The 21701-nt window shown below is 39.0% G+C and overlaps 1 protein-coding gene across 1 annotated transcript in view; it reads left to right on the top strand.

Moving 5' to 3' along the window:
• Positions 1 to 21701, top strand: part of ttc27 (tetratricopeptide repeat domain 27) — an 88491-nt gene that overhangs the window by 48853 nt on the left and 17937 nt on the right. Inside the window, exons 10-12 of the mRNA XM_076742240.1 lie at positions 3017 to 3130; positions 9335 to 9430; positions 13167 to 13289. Of these exons, the coding sequence (XP_076598355.1) occupies positions 3017 to 3130; positions 9335 to 9430; positions 13167 to 13289 (333 nt within the window). The remainder of the gene's footprint in view (positions 1 to 3016; positions 3131 to 9334; positions 9431 to 13166; positions 13290 to 21701) is intronic.

Consider the following 21701-nt stretch of genomic DNA (forward strand, 5'->3'; position numbering starts at 1 on the left):
TCTGCATCTGCTTCCATTTAGTTGACAGCGGATGATACTGCATGATGCAGTATCATCCACTCCATGTGAGTTGGGTTCAGGGCCCGCTTTGGGAGAAAGTGTGGAAAGTAATGGCTTTTTTGTATTTATGAATTGCCTCACTGGCTGGATCAAACGGTCTCACAGTCTGTGTCGAGTCCAGAGGCTAGAGGTTTGCCACCCCTGCTGCAGACTCTTTGTCTTGTTAATTGTTGGCGACAGCATTAAAACTGCAGTGTGGACACTTCTTTTGTCAAGGAAAATTAAATTTGTGACAACAGAAATCAATGACAAAAACTCTAACTTTGGCTCATTCCACAGTTCACGTAGACACATAATTGACACAATATCTTCCATATGCATTTAAAGCTGAATATTGTTTTGAGCTTTCAACACTACATACCGAAGACGTCATTATGGATTATACTGAATTTCATATAGCTGATGGTCAGTGCAACTAACTAATGGCATTACTCTCATTGTCCAATGCTCACTCTCAAATACAACAGAAAATGATCCTTAGAATAATAATAATAATAATAATAATAATAATAATAATAATGAAGTGAATTTTATCCCACTGTCACACTACCATCAAAAACCTCCGTCTCATTGCTTTTGAGGAGCTCTTATTGCTTAACAGTTGCATGACAAATGCTTAGCACGCCTTTTCATTTGATTTTAATTGTTCAGTGATTGATGTTGCTGCAGGAATAACTCCATAATTAGGACAATTTACTGTCGCACTAATGACCCCAGCAAGACTTGCTAAGCATCCACAAACAACATTAGTGTTTGTTCATCTCACCTTAAACCATATATCACTTTCATTGCATATTTCCATCATCATCAATACATCATAAGTAAAAAAAAAAATCATCATCAACCACCTGTCATCATATCTGCTGGATGTCTCTGTCCCCTGTTCCCTTTAATCAGTTCATCTAAACCTGTCCCACTAAGCTGTCCCAGGTGTTACACAGCAGATTATCGCCACAGCACACAGATAAAGACTTTCAGGCTGTAATAGGTTTAAATGAATGTGTTCTTACTGAAGATTGCTGGTTGACTTCTCACTTTAGAGCACAACAGAAAGCTGGGCAGCTAAATGTGGGGAAGGACAATAAAAGTGTCTAGTGTATTGTCATTGTATTCCACCAGGATGTCCTGTACAGATTCTTTCTGTATTTTTTTAGATTTTATTTTTATGTAAAGAGGTATAAGAAATGGATGTAAGCCACACTGTTTATTGTTGTGGAGGTTTACATTTTAATTTAAGTGTGTCACTGGATTGTGTCCTCACACAATAGAGTGAACTAGCAGGATACTTTTGTTTTGCTGTATAGAGAGCTGAAGCCAATACATCACATCTGAGCTAGCCTCTGTTCCCCTAGCTTCTGTAACTCAATGCAATCTCTCAGTCAGCATGTCAGCATTGGTCTTTCAATGAGGCTTGTTTCAAAGGTTTACTGTCCATATTCTAAGTGTAACCAGCTCCACTGCTGTTGTGGAGTTTGATCAAAAGCTTTGTAAGTTTTATAGAATTTTAGAGGGGAAAAAAGGAGAGGAATACCTGTGTACCTCTCAGATAACTTTTATCAAGGTCTCTGACCTTAATTAGCTTGATCGTGCTATGGCTTGTTGATAATCATAGTTAGGAAAGGCCAGGTGATGCAAATTTCAAAGCTTGCTAAATACTATGACTCCTCTTAACTTGTCTCAACAACCTGCAGCCATGGACATCTCTAAGCAGCTGCCTAGCAGTCTGAAAACTTCAATAATTGATTCGTACAAAGCAGTAGAAAGCTTTAAGAAGATAGCAAAGAGTTTTCAGGTAGTTGTTTCCTCAGTTTGTAATCTAATTAGGAAATGGCAGTTATCTGGAACAGTAGAGGTCAAGTTGAGATTTGGAAAACCAAGAAAATGTTCAGAGAGAACTGCCCATAGGATTGCCAGAAAGGCAAATCAAACCCCCTGTCGACTGCAGAATGCTTTCAGGAAGGTTTAGCAGACTGGAGTGGTGGTGCACTGTTCAACTGCACAGCAACACCTCACAAATATGACCTTCAATGAAGAGTCATCAGAAGAAGATCTTTCCTGAGCCCTCACGGACATCTAAACAAGCCTGATGCATTTCGGAAGTCCTGTGGACTAATGAAGTCAAAATGGAACTTTTTGGCTGCAATGAGCAAAGGTATGTTTGGAGAAAAAAAGGTGCAGAATTTCATGAAAAGAACACCTCTCCAACTGTCAGGCATGGGGATGGATCTATCATGCTTTGGGCTTGTGTTGCAGCCAGTGGTACAGGGAACATTTCACTGGTAGGGGGAAGAATGGATCCAATGAAATACCAGCAAATTTCAGAAGCAAACGTCATGCTGTCAGTGAAAAAGCTGAAGATGAAACGAGGATGGCTTCTACAACAGGATAATGATCCCAAACACCTCAGAGTCCACAGTGGACTACTTCAAGAGGACCAAGCTGAAGGTTTTGCCATGGTCCTCACGGTCCCTCGACCTAAACATTGAAAATCTCTGGATAGACTCAAAAGAGCAGCACATGGAAGACAGTCCAAGAATCTCACAAAACTAGAAACCTTGTGCAAAAAAGAATGGATGAAAGTCCCTCAAACAAGAATTGAAAGACTCTTAGCTGCCAACAAAAAGCCTTTACAAGCTGTGATATTTGGCAAAGGCAGAGTTACTAAGTACTGACCATGCAGAGTGCTGAAACATCTGGCCCTTTGCCTTTTTTGTTATTTTGAAAGTGTAAAAGACAGAAATAAAAAAAGTAATCTTGCTTAACATATTAAAGAAATGTGTCATGCCTGACTTTGTGTTTGGAAATCGGGTCATCTTTCACTCTCTTAGTTATTCACAGTAACACATTTTGACCAAGTGTACCAAAACTTTTGCATATCACTGTAGTTTAGGTGGTAAAAACTATAGTATTATCTATATTATTATCTTACTCTGTGTCTCTCCCATGTGTTTTGCAGTGTATTCTGTCTCAGCCTAAATTCTGGGGTATAGAAGTTACGGCACTTTTGCTCAGGACCAAACTGGAAAGAGGAAGCTCCCGATGTGTTGAGAGAGCCATGATGCAAACCCAGGTAAGGAGATATGTTGTTAGATTATACTTCTGTATTCATTAAGAGTCCAAGCCTCGCTGAGATTCACAACATATCTTTTCTATTTATGAATTTATGTGTTTTCTCTCTATAATAGAATAGGCAGTAATAGAACCAGCATGTTAAAATTTGATTTTGAGTTGCAACCCTCACACGGTATCTCATTCAGTTTTGCTTGCAGAATCGCAGTACATCCTGAGATGCCAACTATATGTTATAAAACAGCTCAACATTGTCATCTCAAGTGTAAGGGTCAAGACAGGATCATGAACACCCTCAGACACTTGTGCCAGAGAGAGTTTGGACAACTATCCACAAATCAATGAAAACATTATTAGAGTGACTTTTAGTTATTTGTAGCACTAATTTTATGATTATTTTTACTGAACAATGAATGTAGAAATGGGAGGCCAGGCAATTACATTAAATATTGGCTGAAACTGCTCTTTATCTGATTGGAGTATATGTTATTATTTCTTTTTGTATTTATTAAATTTCATTATGGTGACACTAGAGTGAGGAGATAGAGGGGCATGAAGTGCAACAAAGACCCCCCAACCATAATTGAACCATTAACACTGTGTTTATGTGGTATGGGTCCTAACCAACAGACGCCCCCGTGGAACTTTTCATTGAAGGTCTATTAGCTCGATGCTTTATCATCATTGTATGGGGCCAATACTGTAGCTATATTATTTGCAAATGTGCATGTGGAGAGTTGTGAACTTCAATGCTGCTAAGTTGTACATGTACACTATGATTTTCCCACGTCTGACATATTACATTACCACTTGGTCCCAAGCAGGAAAAAATATTACTAAGCCCATGCACAGTTTATACAAAAGAGCATTCAAAATATTGGATAGAAAGCCTGCAAGGTATCATCACTCATATAATTGCAAAGTTATTGACCGTTAATAATTTTGTAGATCTGTCAAACTCCTGCATAATGTTGCAAATTACCCACAAATTACCCTCTCCTCCTAAACTGACAGAGTTTGTGTCAGTGTGCTCAGATAACATCAGGCAATAAACAGCATCTACCAGAGGCAACTGTGTATTACAGCACATGTCCATTGAATTTGGCGAGTCAGGTTTCTCCATTAGTGCTACAATCCTTTGAAAAGCTTGGGTTTAAATAACAATTTGATGATGGCAAATGGAAAGTGGTTTTAGTTTTGTATGATTCAATGTTCATTCTTTGTACATCTGTCTGAATCATAGCATTTATGTCATAAGTCTTTTGTGGATTTGCCTGCCCAAAGAGCTCTGATGAAATTTAGCTATCTAACTAACTAAGTCGGGACAGTCATTGACTCTCTGTCCACTGTCACTGTTACACAAGGAATTGACGAGTTCTTTGCATTAACGTAACATTTTTAAGGAAATGTTGATTGCAGAATGTAATGGCTATAGAATAATCATCATTGATATAGAACTTATATTAAGACAGCTCATTCTGTTTTCACCAATATTGCACTGGGGGGCTTTAGATTTTTTTTGCAAAAGCAGATGCAGATTTAGGAACATGATTCTAAAGATATCAACTCTGTGAGGCAGCAGGTCCAGTAAGGTATAAACATATTCCAGTTAACAGATTAACAGCTCCTTTCAGTTCAGTATTCTTTATCTGATAATATTGACATCTCAGCTATGTCTTTACCCCGCCTGTACCCCAAATCTTTTTTTTCTTTTTTACATTTGAAGCGTCTCTTGTTCTTGTTGTTAGTGGCTAAGCTCTGTCTGTCATCATATTTAATAACATCATCACCTGCCAAAAAAAGAATAATTTTGCCGAATTGTCACTTCTTTTGTGTTTTTTGCATTCCTTAGGCAAATGTAACAGCAGAATCATTTGTGTTTATTCGCCCTGAACAGCCAAAACACAATACTTAAGCCTTAAGATAGCCAGCAACGTCAGGCACAGAGGGTGTGTGTGTCTATATGTGTTTGTTTTCAGTTTAGCTTCTGACTGAACTCAGCCCTCTGAGTCGGTTTGTTCAATAATTTCGTTTCAGTGTCTTTTCTTTTTCCCCTCTCCTCTCTTCACAGTACATTCTCAGTCTCCTCCAGTAAGCAGTCAGCAAAGAGAAACTAATTACAGTACTGTTTGCCACCACCGCAACTCTCTGCTGTGGACTGGTTGAAGTGAAGATAAAGTGTCTACTACTTTTTAATCACAAAAGTTTAAAAAAGTATACTCTGAGCTCTTCTCCCACCTGTAAACAGCTCCAGATCAGGCCAGAGTCTGGTGTGACTCTGGGCGTTAATTCCTCCAGAAGCGCCAGTCTGCCCCTGTCTCTCTTCTCCAGAGTTCCTTGTCCTCCCCACACAACACTCTTCAGAGTCCTGCAATACACACTCGAATGTTGATTTAGAATTTGAATTTCAGTGTTATGAATTAAACTGAAACTATTCAGTGCCGCCCTAGTCTTTTGATATGTGCACATGAGATGTATGTACAGTCATGTGTAGGCCTGCAGTATAAAATTACATATTGGTGGCTCCATATCACAGATGAAATATGACATGCCATGGTATGTTGTAATTATACTGAAAAGGAAAGAATCTGTATCTCAGTCCGTCTGTCCTTCACTTTTCTCAACAACCATTCATCCGATCAGCTTCACACTGGGTGGGTGTATTGCTGAGGAAGTGCAGTGTCGAGTGCGAAGTGAGGAGAAACTTAAAAAGAGACATCGCCTTGCACATGCGTGATTAAAGCAAAAAGCAGTGATGTAGGTTAGAGCGCTGATGCATTCCCCTCCCCTCTGCAGCTCTTTATACCTCCATGACACAGACAGCAGAGGAGAGAGATGGAGACAGCTATGTAACCTGGTCACTACGTTTTTATAGAGTCCTGACCTCACAGCCTGCATGCTGTTATTGGCTGGAGGCCATGCACCCACTGCCCAAAGATCAGTAACACGATTCTCAAAGACGGCTTGGCTCAGTCACGAAGAGGCACATTAGGCTGGCTATGGGGTTTATATGTAACAATGTAAGGTTACATATTTTGACATTTTTAATACATAAAAAGATCGTTCATTTTGCTTTTTACGCGTGCATTATGTATGTACACCTGCAGATCTCAGGCACAGCAGGATTGCTTTTGTACATACTCATATATTCAATTTACTTATCAGCATATCCATCTGAACAACCAATGCCATGTTCTTTTATTACATTGGATTTATACACATTTCTTGCTTTTATCCCTGATGAAAGCAGTTTTAATCAATCACAGAATCCTGTTTGTCACTGCGAGCTTCAGCTGTATTCATAGTGTGTGTGCTGTTAGATGTAAATTACATTGTATGAGTAATCTTATCTGCATGCATGGATATTTGTGAGTCAATTAATAATTTTAAAAGAGCTGCAGAGCTCATCTCGGCTCACAGTCCCAGAGAGTTATTGAGTAACCTTGTTCTGTCTCTCAAAACAACCCTGAGCACAAACAAAACCATTAATCCACCACAGCTCCAAGTGCTATTTTGGATGTTGATCAATAACATCCTTGAAAGACAGACACACACAGATGGCATTATAGGATTATGAAAAGACTGGTGAAGACAATATTAGACTCAAACCCCTGGCTGGAAGACGACAGTTGCTGTGTTCATGCTGAAAGAAATGGATAAAATATGGATTGTTTTTCTTTTTTTACTTGAACATTTGGTGCTTGAGACTGGGTACTGGAGAGTGAAATTGTCAGCACTAAATGCAATTTTCTTAGATGCACTTTATTTGGTTAGTTTATTGAATAAATGAAACTCCCTCCATCCTTCTTTCATCCTGTTTCACTATACAAACAGAAAATATGAAGTGGGTGGGGTAGTTGGTTGGCCCTCCAGACACTTTGAGGCTCACAGTGCCTAATGTGTAAGTCCATTGTTACCTGTCTGTGACCAGCACAGTTTCCTTCAGTCTGAAATGAAAATTACATATGAAGAGTGACATTTTCATTTTATTTAATTTAAAATTTTACAGAGCCTCTCCACTCTTACAATGATGTCACCCAGTCTGGCTCTGAATGTTCCACATACACACCCTTTGTAGAATCTGAAAGTCTTTGAAAATGCATCGACCATAAGTTGTGATTTTTGTAAAAACCATGCAAGCTACCAAAATGCCCATTTAGCCCGATAAAATCCCAAGTCTCATGACATTTAATCACTTTTCTATTTTTAGAAAAGTGAGAGGTGGGTTTGAACTCTGTTCACAACGATTCCCTATTATTGTATATTGCAGTGTTTCCCAAAAAACGTAAAGGTTTGACAAATCACTCAGAAAAGACAAAGGGCACCATTCTATTGCTAATTAGTCCTTATGTTTTCATGGATTTTTTGCATGTGTTTTGCCAATACTGTTGGAGTAGGGGATTGAAAATCCATATGAAAAATGAAGAATAAGTATAAGAAGCCTGACCAATAACTAGTGAGCCCCTCTGCATAGCACATCAGCCACACTAAGTAAATATGAAACCTTGATTTGTGACTTTCTCTTTTATGCTTAAGGCAACTGTCTCAGTTGTCTCACATTAACATTTGTTACTCTGACCACCCCAAGGACAAAAAGTCAATATTCCACTGGGGAAAAAACTGACAGCATGTCCAAAATAAAATGTATTGTTGAATGGGTGCCCCAGTAGCTCACCTGGTAGAGTGTCTACCATGTATTAAGGCTGAGCCATTACCACAGCATCCTGTTTGGATTCCACCCTGGGACATTTCATCATGTCATCCCCTCTCTCTCCCTTTCCATTCCCATCATTTTCCAGTTGTCTCTGTAAAATAAAGCACAAATGCCAAAAAAAAAAAAAAAAAAAGATTGAAAAGATTTATTGTTTTACCCATTTAGTTTTTAGATTGTCTTTGATATTAAGGAGACAGTTCCACTTCCGCTGGACCACAATGCATCATCATTTGGCGAGGCACTGCATGGGCCAATCAAATGCGAGAAGCATACATTTTTGGTAGATTACTTTGCAACACCATTATCATCACAGCAAAAGATCAAATATTAATGACTTTCCAGTGATGTAAAATCAGTGTTTTGTTTTCTGAAAGCCTCCAAATTCATGGATCTGTTCCTCAAAGTGGACCTCCTGGATCTTATCTCAGCAGTACCTGAAGTTACACACCTCCGCAAACGTTTGAAGCATTCATTCTCGGTCCTGATCTCTTTGTCTGCCTCTGCATTTTATAACAGATAATTTACCTTTTATTTGAAGCCACCCAGTTTAGACAGATGTCTGATGTATGTACTATGGGGTGGACTTCGATACATTGGGTTGGAACATCAGACTTAATTTAATTCATAAGGGAGATAGAAGATAACCAAGGAATCTACTGAAAAGCTAAAACAGTTTTTTAAATATCAGCCTCAATTTTAGAACCATCTAATTGCTTGTCTTAACCCAATATAGAAAGACTGATAAACCACTCAGTTTTAAGGTTTCTTTGAATGATTGCAACACACATGGACCATAAAAAATGGTGTATATTGCTTTTCTCATCATACTCGGCGTGTGTGCTACACAGCCCTTCCTGACTGTGGCAGATATCTCTATGTGACATTGCCAATTTTTTTGGAGAGTGAAAGGAACCTCAGAAGAAACGTTTTGTGCTGTTGTGTCAGAAAGGTCGAGCTTTTCGATCCTGACAGCTGATCAGTTTTACCTCTGTGGAATGGATGTTAACCTGTTGTGAGGATGATAAGAGAAAGAAACATCTGTTTTTTCCTCCTGTTTTTTTACAGTGTTGTTGTCCCATTTCTATGAAATAATCTGTGTACCCACGCTATAGAAGGATTTGATAACATCTGAACAGTTCTAGATGATTTGACGAAGCAGCCTCATAAAAGTGTTGTGCTTACTCTCTTTGTCTGTCTCTGTGACTATTTCCTGTCATTTTACCATTTAGTACCCAATGAGTCCTGTGTCCATCCTGTAACCTTGTCAATACTCAGAGGCTGATCACAGCATACAGTGTAGCAGACATTAGCAGTGCCAGTCGATAGAGCTATTATATCAGCTGTAATCACATCTCAGTCAATAAAAGTGAATCTGCTGGTGAGCAAAATCACAGAATTGGTAAAATACATTATTTTTCTGCAGCACATAGTTCATTTTTGTGAACTGCTCAACCCAGCTGCAAAATTTCATCTCCTGTTTTCCTTTTCCAGGCGATCGTAGACTACTTTGAAGATAAGAACTGTCCTGTCACCGAGCGACTCAAAGTCTTCTACTGCAGCCAAGCCCCGCCCAGATGGGCTGTCCAGGTAGCAAACACTTTGCTTTCTTTAAAAGACATTCAGAATTTGAATCTGAAGTCACCAGATGTGGTGGAATGATTTTTAAAGAGGGGGTGCAGGGCATACATCAGATTTACACACCAAATACCACCACTTCCACTGTGTCAGTTGTCAGGTACTATTACTGTAGCAAAACATTTGTGCTGGTTGACAAAGAGCACAATGTGAAGAACTCAATTGAACCAACCAAGACTAAGTCTACTGCAATGCTAGCAGCCCTGTGAATTTTTACTTTAAGTGGTGTTTCAAGGTAAATGCCAATGTCAGCATGCTAACATGATAATATTGACTATGTTAACATACTCATAAACAAGCTCTTCCTGAGTCATGTGTTTACCATGGTCATGGCCCTCAGTTAAAGAGGCAAATATTATGCTCATTTTCAGGTTCATAGTTTTCTTTCAGGGTTCTACTAGAATAGGTTTACGTGCTTTAATGTTTAAGAAACACATTCATTTTCTCAAACTGTGCATTACTTCAGCACCCCTTTTCATCCTCCTATCTCTTTAAGGCCCCCTCCAGAAAAACCCAGTCTGCTCTGATTGGTCAGCTCCCACAGGCCTGATTTTTATGTGCCAGACAATTATTACTGTATCACTTTGGGTAGACACTGTAAATAGAGATGGCATTACTGCAACACTGATGGATTTCAGTTACTATAAAACTCAACAGCAGAAGAAGGCACTGTCATTAGCCATCAGTACGCATTTCTTGTCTACACCCGTTTCTTGTCAACACCTTTGACCCAATGAATAACAGACATGAAGCGGCTACTTTGGCGTTCTGCCACCTACAAAGAAACATCAAACCAAACAGAAGAAAAGACATCTGGCTTCAAGGTGTACCGTGGCTGGAAGCGAACGTTGAGCTCACCAAAATGTGGTGCAAGATATGTCGTTCACAATCTAGGCGACAAAACAGGTGTGTCTTATACAGACTCAAAGGGTTTCAATTATTTATTATTTGAAAAATACGAAAAGATTAAGAAGTGTGCAAGTGCGCCACAAGCTAGGCGAAACCAACCTAGAACAAAAATTACAGCTTCCAAGTTTGAAGTTGGGTCATGGACAGCTGGAACAGGGTATCGATCCATCTTTGAACTCTTAACAGCTGGCCCCAGTTATGAAAGCATTCCTAAATTTTATCCTACACACAGGTAGAAACAGAATGTGATTATGTACAAAACATTGAAACCCCATATATCATTGGAAATAGCACAAAGACGAGGTAGCAAATGGTAAAACTGTGAAACACTGTTTTTTGAAACTTAAATCCTCATTTAGAATTTGATGCCAGCAACATGTTTCAAAAAAGTTGGGACAGTGGCAACAGAAGACTGGAAAAGTTGTGAAATGCTGAAAGAAAACACCTGGTGGAACATCTCACACAGAATTAGGTTTCCTGGCAGCAGGTTAGTAACATGATTCAGTATGAAAGGAGCCTCCCAGAGAAGCTGAGTCTTTCTGAAGTAAAGATAGGGAGGGGTTCACCACTCTGCGACAAACTTTGCTGGCAAATAGTGCAACAATTTAAAAATGTTTATCAATGTAAAATTGCAAAGAATTTGGGGATTTCATTGTCTACAGTACACAATTTCATTAAAAGATTCAGAGAATCTGAACAAATCTCTGTATGCAAGGGACAAGGCTGAAAACCAATATTGGATGGTTGTGATCTTTGGGCCCTCAGACCCTGCATCGAAAACAGACACGATTCTGTAGTGGGCATCACTGCATGAGCTCAGGAACACTTCCAAAAACCATCGTCTGTGAACGCAGTACATCGCTGCAGCCACAAATGCAAGTTGAAACTCTGCCAGGCAAAGAGGAAACCATATATAAACCAGATCCAGAAACACCGCCGCCTTCTCTAGTCCCCAGCTTATTCAAGATGGACTGAGGTGAAGAACTGTCCTGTGGTCTGAAGAGTCAAAATTTGAAATTCTTGGGAATCATGGACGCCATGTTCCCTGGGCTAAAGAGGCCCATTCAGCTTGTTATTCAGCTTGTTATCAGCACACAGTTCAAAAGCCAGCATCCGTGATGGTATCAGTGCACATGGCACGGGTAACCTGGACATTTTTGAAAGCTCCATTGATGCTTAACCATATATACAGGCTTCAGAGAAACATGCTGATAAGTAAATAATGTCTTTTTCAAGGATGGCCTCGCTTATTTCAGCAAGACTATGCCAAACCACATTGTGCACAGATTACAACAGCATGGCTCTGTACTAAAAAGTGTTAAAAGAAGAGGTAATGCAACGGACTGGTGAACATGACCCTGTCCAACTTTTTTTAAATGTGCTGCTGCCATCAAATTCTAAATGAGGATATAATTTTCAAAACCAATGAAATTTCTCAGTTTCAACATTTGATTTGTTGTCTTTGTGCTATTTTCAATTAAATATGGGCTTTCAGTGTTTTGCAAATCATCACATTTTACAGTGTCCCAACATTTTTGGGTATATGGTTGTATCTAGATACATTCAGTAGATGGAACACATTTTAATGGAAGGTGTAAAGAGGGGGTCTTAGAATTTTGTTTTTGGGAGCACAATAAAAAAATCATCCCTCCAAACTCTGTGACTCAGTTTCTCTCTTGTGCTGTATGTACACCACTTCACCATGTGGACAAATCCAAAGCCTTAATAGACTTGCTGTGAGTAGCTACCATTTCTAAGCTTCGATTAGATCTTGACTTGATTTGCTTTTAATTTCTTTTTTTTTAGTATAATCATGAGAATTGTTTTTGTGTACAGGTTGACAACTCACAACAGGAGAAAAAAGGATGAAGTTAAAAGGTCTGACAGGGCCTGTAGAACACTACACTGGTGCCACAAAGCATCATAAGATCTATGAAAGCAAACATTAGACACAATAACACAGCCCAGGATATAAGGAGCAGAATAAATTGGAAAGGAGTGCTGGAGAGAGGGAGAGATCAGTTGGAGAGGAGATGTCACCCAGCCAGAATAGTATATATTACATTTCTGCTGACCATTTTTGAAAGCAGAGATTTTAGAACTGATTCCCTACCTTTCAGGCAGCCATTGGCTTATCATTCATTTCACAGTGGTGTAAAGATCAGCTTTCTATCATACAGTACTTAGGTAGTCATCACAATGAAAGTCATTGTCATTATATTTTAGTCATGCAAGAGATATTGCTCCAGGGTTGGCAAGGTTGGTTGGCCCTGTTGGTCCACGGCTTTGGTCCAGACTGAAGTATCTCAACAAATATTGAATTGATTGTCATGACATTTCGTATAGATGCTCATCGTCCCTTGAGGATGAATCCTGCAGATGTTGGTGATCCTCTGGCTTTTCTTCTAGTGTCACATACAGGTTGGCATTTGAATGAAATGCCTCAACAACTATGGGATAAAAGATACAATTAAATTTGGTTCAGACATCCATGTCCTCCTATATACGTCCAATATTTGAACACGTATAATAGTTACAACATTTGATTTATGACCATATACCTGCAAAACTATTGATATTTGCATCATTCCCAGCTGTAATTTGTGTTTAGTGCTTGTTAGTAAATGTTAGCATACTCATGTGATAAACTAAGATGATGAACATGGTAAAAATGATACTTGAACATCTTGTTGACATTTTCATTGTGAGCCATGTCAGCATCCTGCAAAGCTGCTAGCATGGTTGTAGTCTCTTAGCCTTGTTGTTTCCTCCTCTACAGAAACAGCTTGCCAGCCTCCTGACAAACCTCGGCTGCACCAGTTCAGCTCTGCTCATTTATGACAAGCTGGAGCTCTGGGAGGATGCAGTTATCTGCTATGAAAGGCTTGGCCAGCACGGCAAGGTATGCAAATAACCACACACACAGAAAGACAAACCAACACAGCAGGAGGTGCGACATGTACCTTTACCAACTTATGGCCAAAAACACCTTGTCCGTTAGTAGATTAACTCAATTTGTATTTTAATATCTTCAGATTTGAAACCTTCTCCTTTTTCCCATCTATGTTTCTTGTGGTTCAGCCTTAATCAAAAGAAATATCTGCTTTACTAAACATGCTTAGTCTTTGGTTATTCTGTTGGTCTTTTTTTTCTGTATGTCAGGATACACTAATACGCTAAAAGTGGTGAAAATGGATTAAAATGTTCACCATGCAGGTATATTTGAATATACGAGTAAACTATCATAACATATCAAGATAATGCTGTGAAAATGATGGCAGCATGAATTCTGTTCATACCGCCCATCCCTAACCTAAACTGTAACAAACTTCACTGCCACTGGCTAATAACTGGATTAAAATTAGTTTGTTCACCCATAAGCACAATCACAGTCTTTATTCTGTCTTTACTACTGCTTGTAGTCTATTATAAATGGTCTATTTATTCAGAAGTTATATTAGTAATTTTCTAAGTAAATGTTACATTCTACTGAGTTTGATGTTAAAACTACTTAACATGGACAAAGTTGATCTACACAAAGGGCTTCTGCATGACTGTGTCATTCCAATTTTACCATGGCAGACATACTTAGCAGTCAAGCACTCACAATACTGACAGAGCTACAGCTAGCAGATATTAAATAATGGTTGAAATCCTTCAGTTAGACTTTTAAGTACATCTCATCAGTATTTTGGTAACTTTGATCAGGATTAGTTTAGATAATATCTTGATATCTTAAGCTTTAATGATCAGACTTGACTTACCAAATACTTTATTATTATTTTAAGTAGACAACTACATAGTTGAACTTAAAAACAAAAAAATCCCTAAACAGCTTGAGAAAGAAAGCTCTGTATTTTAGCCTATATTTGTTTACAATTTGCACTATTACAAGTATTCCAAATTAGCTATTAGCATTTCCTGTTTGCATTGTACCCACGGATGTACAGACAACTGTCACTGATCACTTTGATACTGAAAGAAATTTAAAAATAAGATGATACAGATTCTGGAGTGTCTTTTTCTTCTATAATTTCGAAGCATATTTATGGTTGAAGATAATCATATTCTCTGGAGGTGTAAGCCACTCAATCTAAAAATATGTGAACTCTGTTCAGATTTGAATGAGTTATGACTCAGAAGGAAGAGATTTTCAAAGTAACACAAATTGCGACAGTCGAACACTAAGGGTTTCTAAGTACCTTAATTGAACACCAGCATGCAACTGTCCCTTTCATTCCATGCAGTAACTTTGCCAAATGTCAAAAAGATATTTTTGGTATTTTTGGTAAACTGTTGTATTTATGTTTTACACAGCGTCCCAACTTTTTTTGGAATCAAGGTTTTAGAATGGGAGGTCCAACAAGCTCATACGGGTGTGATGGTCATGGACTTTTGTCTATATGTTGTAGGAATGTTTGAAGACCCATACATTTTAGGGTACTTGCATTTCTGCACAAAGGGCTGTTAACTGTCACTGAACTCATCAGCTCTGAGTCCAATTTGAGTGCTGTGGGGCATGAAGGAGGAATTTGAAAAAAGTTTTTCAAGTTAAACTTTGTTATTCATGAAGAAAATTAATTTGGTCAGAGGCCCAAAAGTACAACCACAGAGACGGCACAGAAGTGGTGTGTCAGAGGTGTTCAGGGATCTTATGTACCACTCCCAATTGTCTTCCCTAGCAATGGCCTCTTACTCCCCATACACATACAAACATCACAGAAGATAAAGCATCAGTGCAAAACCAAAAACATAAATTATGAACAAATTAAATATGACAGTGCAACATATTAGACAGTAATAAGCAAAGTCAAATCACACATTGCACAGATTTTGTGCAACACAGTTGCAACAGAAACAGCAGATTACATAGAATTTGCTGTTTCCTGTGTTGTGATATTCTGCCCTTTTGACTCAGCTCACGTCTAGTTCTGGAGATGATTGCATTTGTAGAGGACGCAGTGAATCTTATTTAAAATATGCACTCTGGCTGCTTTTGTAGATGCACTGGCACACCTGCTTGTGAATGCAAATATCTGATCAGCCAATCATGTGGCAGAAACTCACTGTTGAGGCATGCAGACATGGTCAAGAGTTTAAGTTCAAACTAAACATCGGAGTGTGACCAAAGCTCTTTTCAGACTGAAGGCAAATCAGGTTTGTTTCTCAAATCAGATCTTTAATACAAACTGTTCGCACTGGTTTTTGCAAGTGATCCGATCGGTTTTGTGTGTCCAGACACCACCAACCTGTCTGCATGGGTTGCTGCGTAAATCACATAGGCATCAGTATCTTCAAACACTGACTCATGACAAAGGCAGATTCATTATCGCCCTGCAAAGAAATCACGCCGTTGTTCTGTTTCTCTCTCTGCACTTCCATCACTCTTGATTTGATGTCGTTGTTGTTAGTGATGCAAAAGGCACTTTGAAATCTGATTTAAGTGGCCAGACTGAGATGCATCTGTAGAAATTCGATTTAAATTGCATTTGAAGCCACCTCCAAAAATCGCATTACATGTGGTCTTATGCTGTCCAGATTTTATAAAATCAATGTGTGCAATTTGGATATGCCAACAAACTTTAGGCTGACAGTCTGAATAAGGCCTAAGTGACTTTGACTGTGGAATGATTGTTGGTGCCAGATGAGTGGTTTGAGTATCTTGCTGTAAACTGCTGATCTCCTTAATATTTAAGCACAAGAATCTCTAGAGTTGACAGAGAGATGTGCATAAAACAAAGACACCCAACGGCAGTTCTGTGCTTGAAAACTCCTTATTAATAACAGAGGTCAGAGGAGAAATGCCAGACAGGGTAAAGCTGACAGGAAGGCACCTTGAAACGTCATATGCAACACCGCATCCTTCAAAAAACTAAATGTGATTCTGGATTGTCCCATGGATTATCACGAGGACAATCGCGAGTCCTTTCAGGGTTGTGACCTCATTTACAATATCAGTGATTCAGTTGACATACAAAGAGTGAGATCAATTGGAAGATGAAAGACAAAAGAATGGACGCAGAAAGGCAACAGGAAATTCTTGAAAGACAACATACATCAGGAGGCCGGCATTGTGCCCGCAGTCCAAAACCGACCAAGGCTTTCTACAGAGAATGGGCACATGTTGATGCCAGACTTGGAAACTATACATGTGACCATGAGCTAGAGTGATCTCTGCAATGAAACAGTTGTGATTTTACAGGTCTAAGATTATTCAGGCAGGGATACAGTAGGAGGTGGGACAGAATTCACTGATAGCTACTACGACCATTTCACCATGCAGGAGGACAACAACAACCCGTTGTAGTGTAGTCAGGCCATCCTTGAGATGTTTATGTGAAATTTTGCCATGATTAACATATGAATTAGTTATGCCCAAAAATATGTTTTGTGAGGTCACAGTGACCCTGCCAACCAAATTCCATTCAGTTCATCCTTCAGTCCAAGTGAACGTTTGTGCCACATTTAAATGTATGCCATCAAGGTGTTCTTTAGATGTGTTGACGGGAATAGGATGGATGCGAGGTCACAGTGACCTTGACCTTTGTCATCCAACATCTAATTAGTTCATCACTGAGTCCACGTTCATCCCAAATTTGAGGAGAAATTCCCCCTGGAAGTACTTAGCATGCTACACCATGAGATAAAAGACCTGAGCTCGAGTCTTGAATTCACACACTGTCACGTGAAACAACAAGAGTGAATGGGCCACCCTGAGGGAAAGCTGTTCCCATGGCTCTATTGATAACATACACATATGACTGCACAATAGCTTACCGACCTTCTCAGTGGCTGATGACTGCTTTACCTCCTGAGGCACAGCTGCCCCCATAAAAACAATTGATACCACAACAAAACCAGAATAATAGTCTCAGATAGTCATTTTGTTAGCATCAATGGACACATCAGAAATATTAAAATGACAATAGCCATTATTTATTGACCTAATGATGGCAATCCACAGTATTTTCACATCGCAACATTTGTTCTGATTTCAACAATCATAGTAAAGGAAACATTAAGACGATCCTTTATCCAAAACTAGACAGAAAACTCTGAAGAACTCACAGAACATGGCACTCATCTGATGTAATAAAAAAAAGAAAATACCAGGAAGTTCTAGGACTTGTTAGTCATCTCAGAACCCATTACACAAAGAATACTCCTGCCTCACCCTCTCACAAAAAATACTCGCATATTGACTACTTAGCATTTATACTATATCTCAAATGAATAACTCATTCATCAATTCATCCAGTAATCATCCCAGACCATGGCCCAGTCAACTTAACCTAGTACACAAAACAACAGGATCTAGAGCTGGGACATAAACTGAAACTGAATCTACACTCTCCACATTTCCTCACCCCCAATGAGCAAACTTGAAATAAAATAAAGAAAATTAAGACACAGCTCAAAAATAGCATACATCAACAGGCCCAATTTGACCTTTACCTTGTTGACTTTGATGACCTTGTTTCTCAGTTTAAAGGAAAGTCTTCTAAAAGGCACCCTCAGTCCCTTTGAATTATAATGCACATCCACCAATTTCACTAACTCGAAACATGAAAACATGAAATTTTTCAACACCACATTAACATACTTTTCTGTCAATCTTTAATATCATTCAAAAATGAGTCTGCATTAGATCTGTTATATGATCTGTGGTAAACAATTCTAGCTCCAGACTTGGGCATTTTAGTCCTCTTAAACCAATCAGATTATAGTCACTGTATCCTACTGTCACTGATCCTGCCTGTGAACACAACTCATTTATGTTAATGAAAATATGATCAATACCGGTAGAAATATTAATACCTAACATGAGTAGAAATTCTAGTAGGTTGAGTCACAACCTGGGTAAGATTGCAAATATTGGCAATAGACATCAGCTTTTCATGCAACTAACAATTTTTAGGAAACCAATCAGTATTCAAGTCATCCACGAGGAAGTTGTCCTTACTTTCATCTGTCGCTGTATCCAGAGTTTCACATATTTTAACTAACTAACTTTATAAATTCTTAAACTGGAAAGACAGAAATAAACTTTCAACATCCCAGTGGAACCTTCTGCTGTCTGAGCACATTCAGTGCATGTGGACAGTTTTCAGACCCTTTCAATTTTTCCACATTTTGTTGTCTTTCAGACTTTTCTTTTCTCATCAGTCTACACACAGTACTCCACGGAGCCCCTTAAGGGACATAGGGGGGAAAAAAATTTGATGGGTTGAAAAAAAAAAAGAAAAGACGAACCTTTGAGAGATCTGGCAAAAATGAATTGCGAGATTTCTCGAAATCTCGCAAGAGAGTTTTTTCTTTTAAAGCAGTGTGCTTCCAGGTCAGTAACCAGAAAGCAAACATACACAACGATGGACTATACCCATCCTCTGTGGGAGTTTATTGAGTTTTATTTTGGTATGGGCCTCACATTTCTTGCAGTTTGGAAACTGCAGGCACCACCCATTTTATCTTGTTCGCCACTTCTTCTTTTGCACAATAAAACGCTACAAGGACAGTGATCCACAGCCTCTCACATGTAAACAAACTACTATGCAGTTTGACGCAGATGTAGATCCCTAAACAGTTAGCCATAATGGCCGTTCCAGGTGGCTACTTTATGTGTTTACTTTGGGTCAGACTCAGACAAATGTTTCCTCATGTCTCGTGATTGAAGTGGAGAGTACAAAGTTAGCATGACCCATAGAGCCATATTGACCACATGTAGGGGCACTATCCTATGAAATATACTTGAGCTTTGCTTTTCATCATGTGTATTCCCTTACAGACCTGATCTACCCATCCTCTAATGGCTACTCCAGCAACATACTGACACTCCATGTCACATAGGTAACATTGTGATTCCACTGCTCTTGCTCCTTGTATTTAAAATGGCAAAAATGCAAACACTCTAAACACTCTATACTAATGCAATGTATAAAACCCTGTCACATGGCCATCCTGCACAATATATGTGTATGCATGCATATCCATGGCCATTACAAACCATCTTACTGGCAAGATAATGTGAAACTGTTGTTCATGAAACTGGACACTATGGACTACAGCTAACATTTTATTACCCATACCCCCATTGTGCAGACTGGGGCTGTAGAAATTGAAAATTGATTGTATTTTTCTTAACATTCACATGCACAGTATGCTTGCATTGAGTTTAAAATACAGGCGATTTTATGGCCATTAAAAATCCCATGCACAAACTCAAGGAATATAGAAGGCAAAAGCATTCATATAGGCCATTAAACATGTGGCTCACCGGCTACCTATGTTTGCATACAAACACACTCATTAAGTGCAGACAGACAGACATCACATGCACTGGCTGATCACTGACTGAACTCGTCCCGTCTGTCCAGAACCCTCAGTGGGACTCCTACAGGCTGCCAGGCCTCTGCTATTCAACTACAGCCTGCTTTGATAAACAATTTTTGATCCAATTTGATTAACAAGGTGCTGTTGGCGAATAACAGAAGTCTCCTGCTCTGCTCTTGTCTTAAATCATGTGCTGTGGTTGTCCCAGCCAATAGTCCATGTTATGTAGTCACCAGGATCCAAAATAACAAGGCAATCCATTTGTCTGGAATGGCTTGGTCTCTGTCCAATGCTGCTTCTCTTTTCTTGACTAGACTACAGCCTTCCTCCATCACAGTGACATTACATTACAAAGTAATGCAAGGTACCACGTAAATGATTGCCAGTGTAATAACAAAACACAATACAAACTACTAAAATCAAATATTTTTTTAATTTTATTTTGATTTGTTCTCTTATTTGGTAGGCTTTTTTGTACCTTTTTATTGTATTCCTTTTTTTAAAAAGGGGATATTTCCATCAAAACACAAGGGAAAATGTATGATTGTGCCGATCTGGAGAAGACAAACTATCAACATAAAAACATAAAAGCAACCACCAGTATACACAATCCTTCAAATTTGGTATTTTAATAATAGGAGATGGACTTTTTTTTTATTATTTGCATCTGAACCTGCTTTAATTTGCATTCTGTGATATACAGTCATGTGTCATGTCAGTCATGTGCCTCGTATTTAAATTACACTACTGTGTACAGTGGTTCATGACAAAAAAAAAAAGACAAAATAGGAAAAATGTTGAAAAAAATGTTGCTTGCACTATAAAGTAATCACTTGCTTCTTGATTCATTGTCTTATTTTTCACAAAATTTAATTGGTGTGCAAATGTTTTCAGACAATCTGGTAGCCATGAAGGGATTTCTACCAAAAAAAAAAACAAAAAAACTGCATGTACAGTACAGGTGCCTTACCTTATCACCTTGAGGGATTATGTCGTCTTGTGTGGCAACAAAAGTTGAGCCTGGTTCATTGTTTTTTGCCGGGGCACCCCTGCTGCACCACTGGTCTGGCCTCATTCAAATTAAAGAGAGGGCTGTGTTTGCTCACACAGGGCTCACGTCAGTCTGAACATGGCCTAAGAGGCAGTTTCGCGGCATAATCTTCTTGGCAGTGATAATAATTACACAAAAAATAGAATGTAAGATGATCCAAAAAACCGTCAGACGGGTCGGTTTCAAACACAAGCATTAAAATTCCACACTTCACCACACAGACTGGGACATAGAAGATACAGGGCTAAAAAGTTTCAATAAATAGTGCTTCCAACGTTCCAGGTTCCATGACTCCAACATTGTAACTTCGAGTAGATTGGTGGGGCATAGCTAGCATGCTGAAGTCCCTCAGCAAATTATCAGCGCTGAAACTCTTTGTTTTCCATTTTCTCCACTTCATTGCAGTAATCCATTTTGCAAATAAAAAGAAGCAAACAAGCTTACTTTTATTCCTGATTTTTTCAGTTATGATTTCAAAACCCAAAATGCTTCCTCACATTGCTTCTTGTCTTTGTTGCTGTAATGTTTATATCACAGCCATGCCTGCAAGAGCGTGACAGAGTAGGATTAGTTGTCATCAGTGTACAGGGTGTAATAGAAACTATGTTTATTATCTTTAATTGCAGAATGCTGTGTCTGCTACAACCTGTGCAGAGTTGTGTAGTTCAGAAAGGAATAGCAGGGTTTCTTGTTTTCAGGCGGGGTCGACTCTTGGCCCAGCATCAGACCTCTGACAGGAAGATTCAGAAAAGGAATCTAGTGGCTGTGTCGGGCCTTGAGCCTTCCAGTGGTTAGACACGTCACAATCAAAATCAAGATACAGGGATTTGGAAAGAGAAAAGTCTGTTCTTTATTGCAACCTCACAACAGTGTGAGCCTCACCTCAGTCCAAGAATAATCCAAAGCATGTAGTGACATGGTGAGGTGCAACGA

This window comes from Chaetodon auriga, chromosome 11 (genome assembly GCF_051107435.1).
Source record: "Chaetodon auriga isolate fChaAug3 chromosome 11, fChaAug3.hap1, whole genome shotgun sequence".
Taxonomy (NCBI): domain Eukaryota; kingdom Metazoa; phylum Chordata; class Actinopteri; order Chaetodontiformes; family Chaetodontidae; genus Chaetodon; species Chaetodon auriga.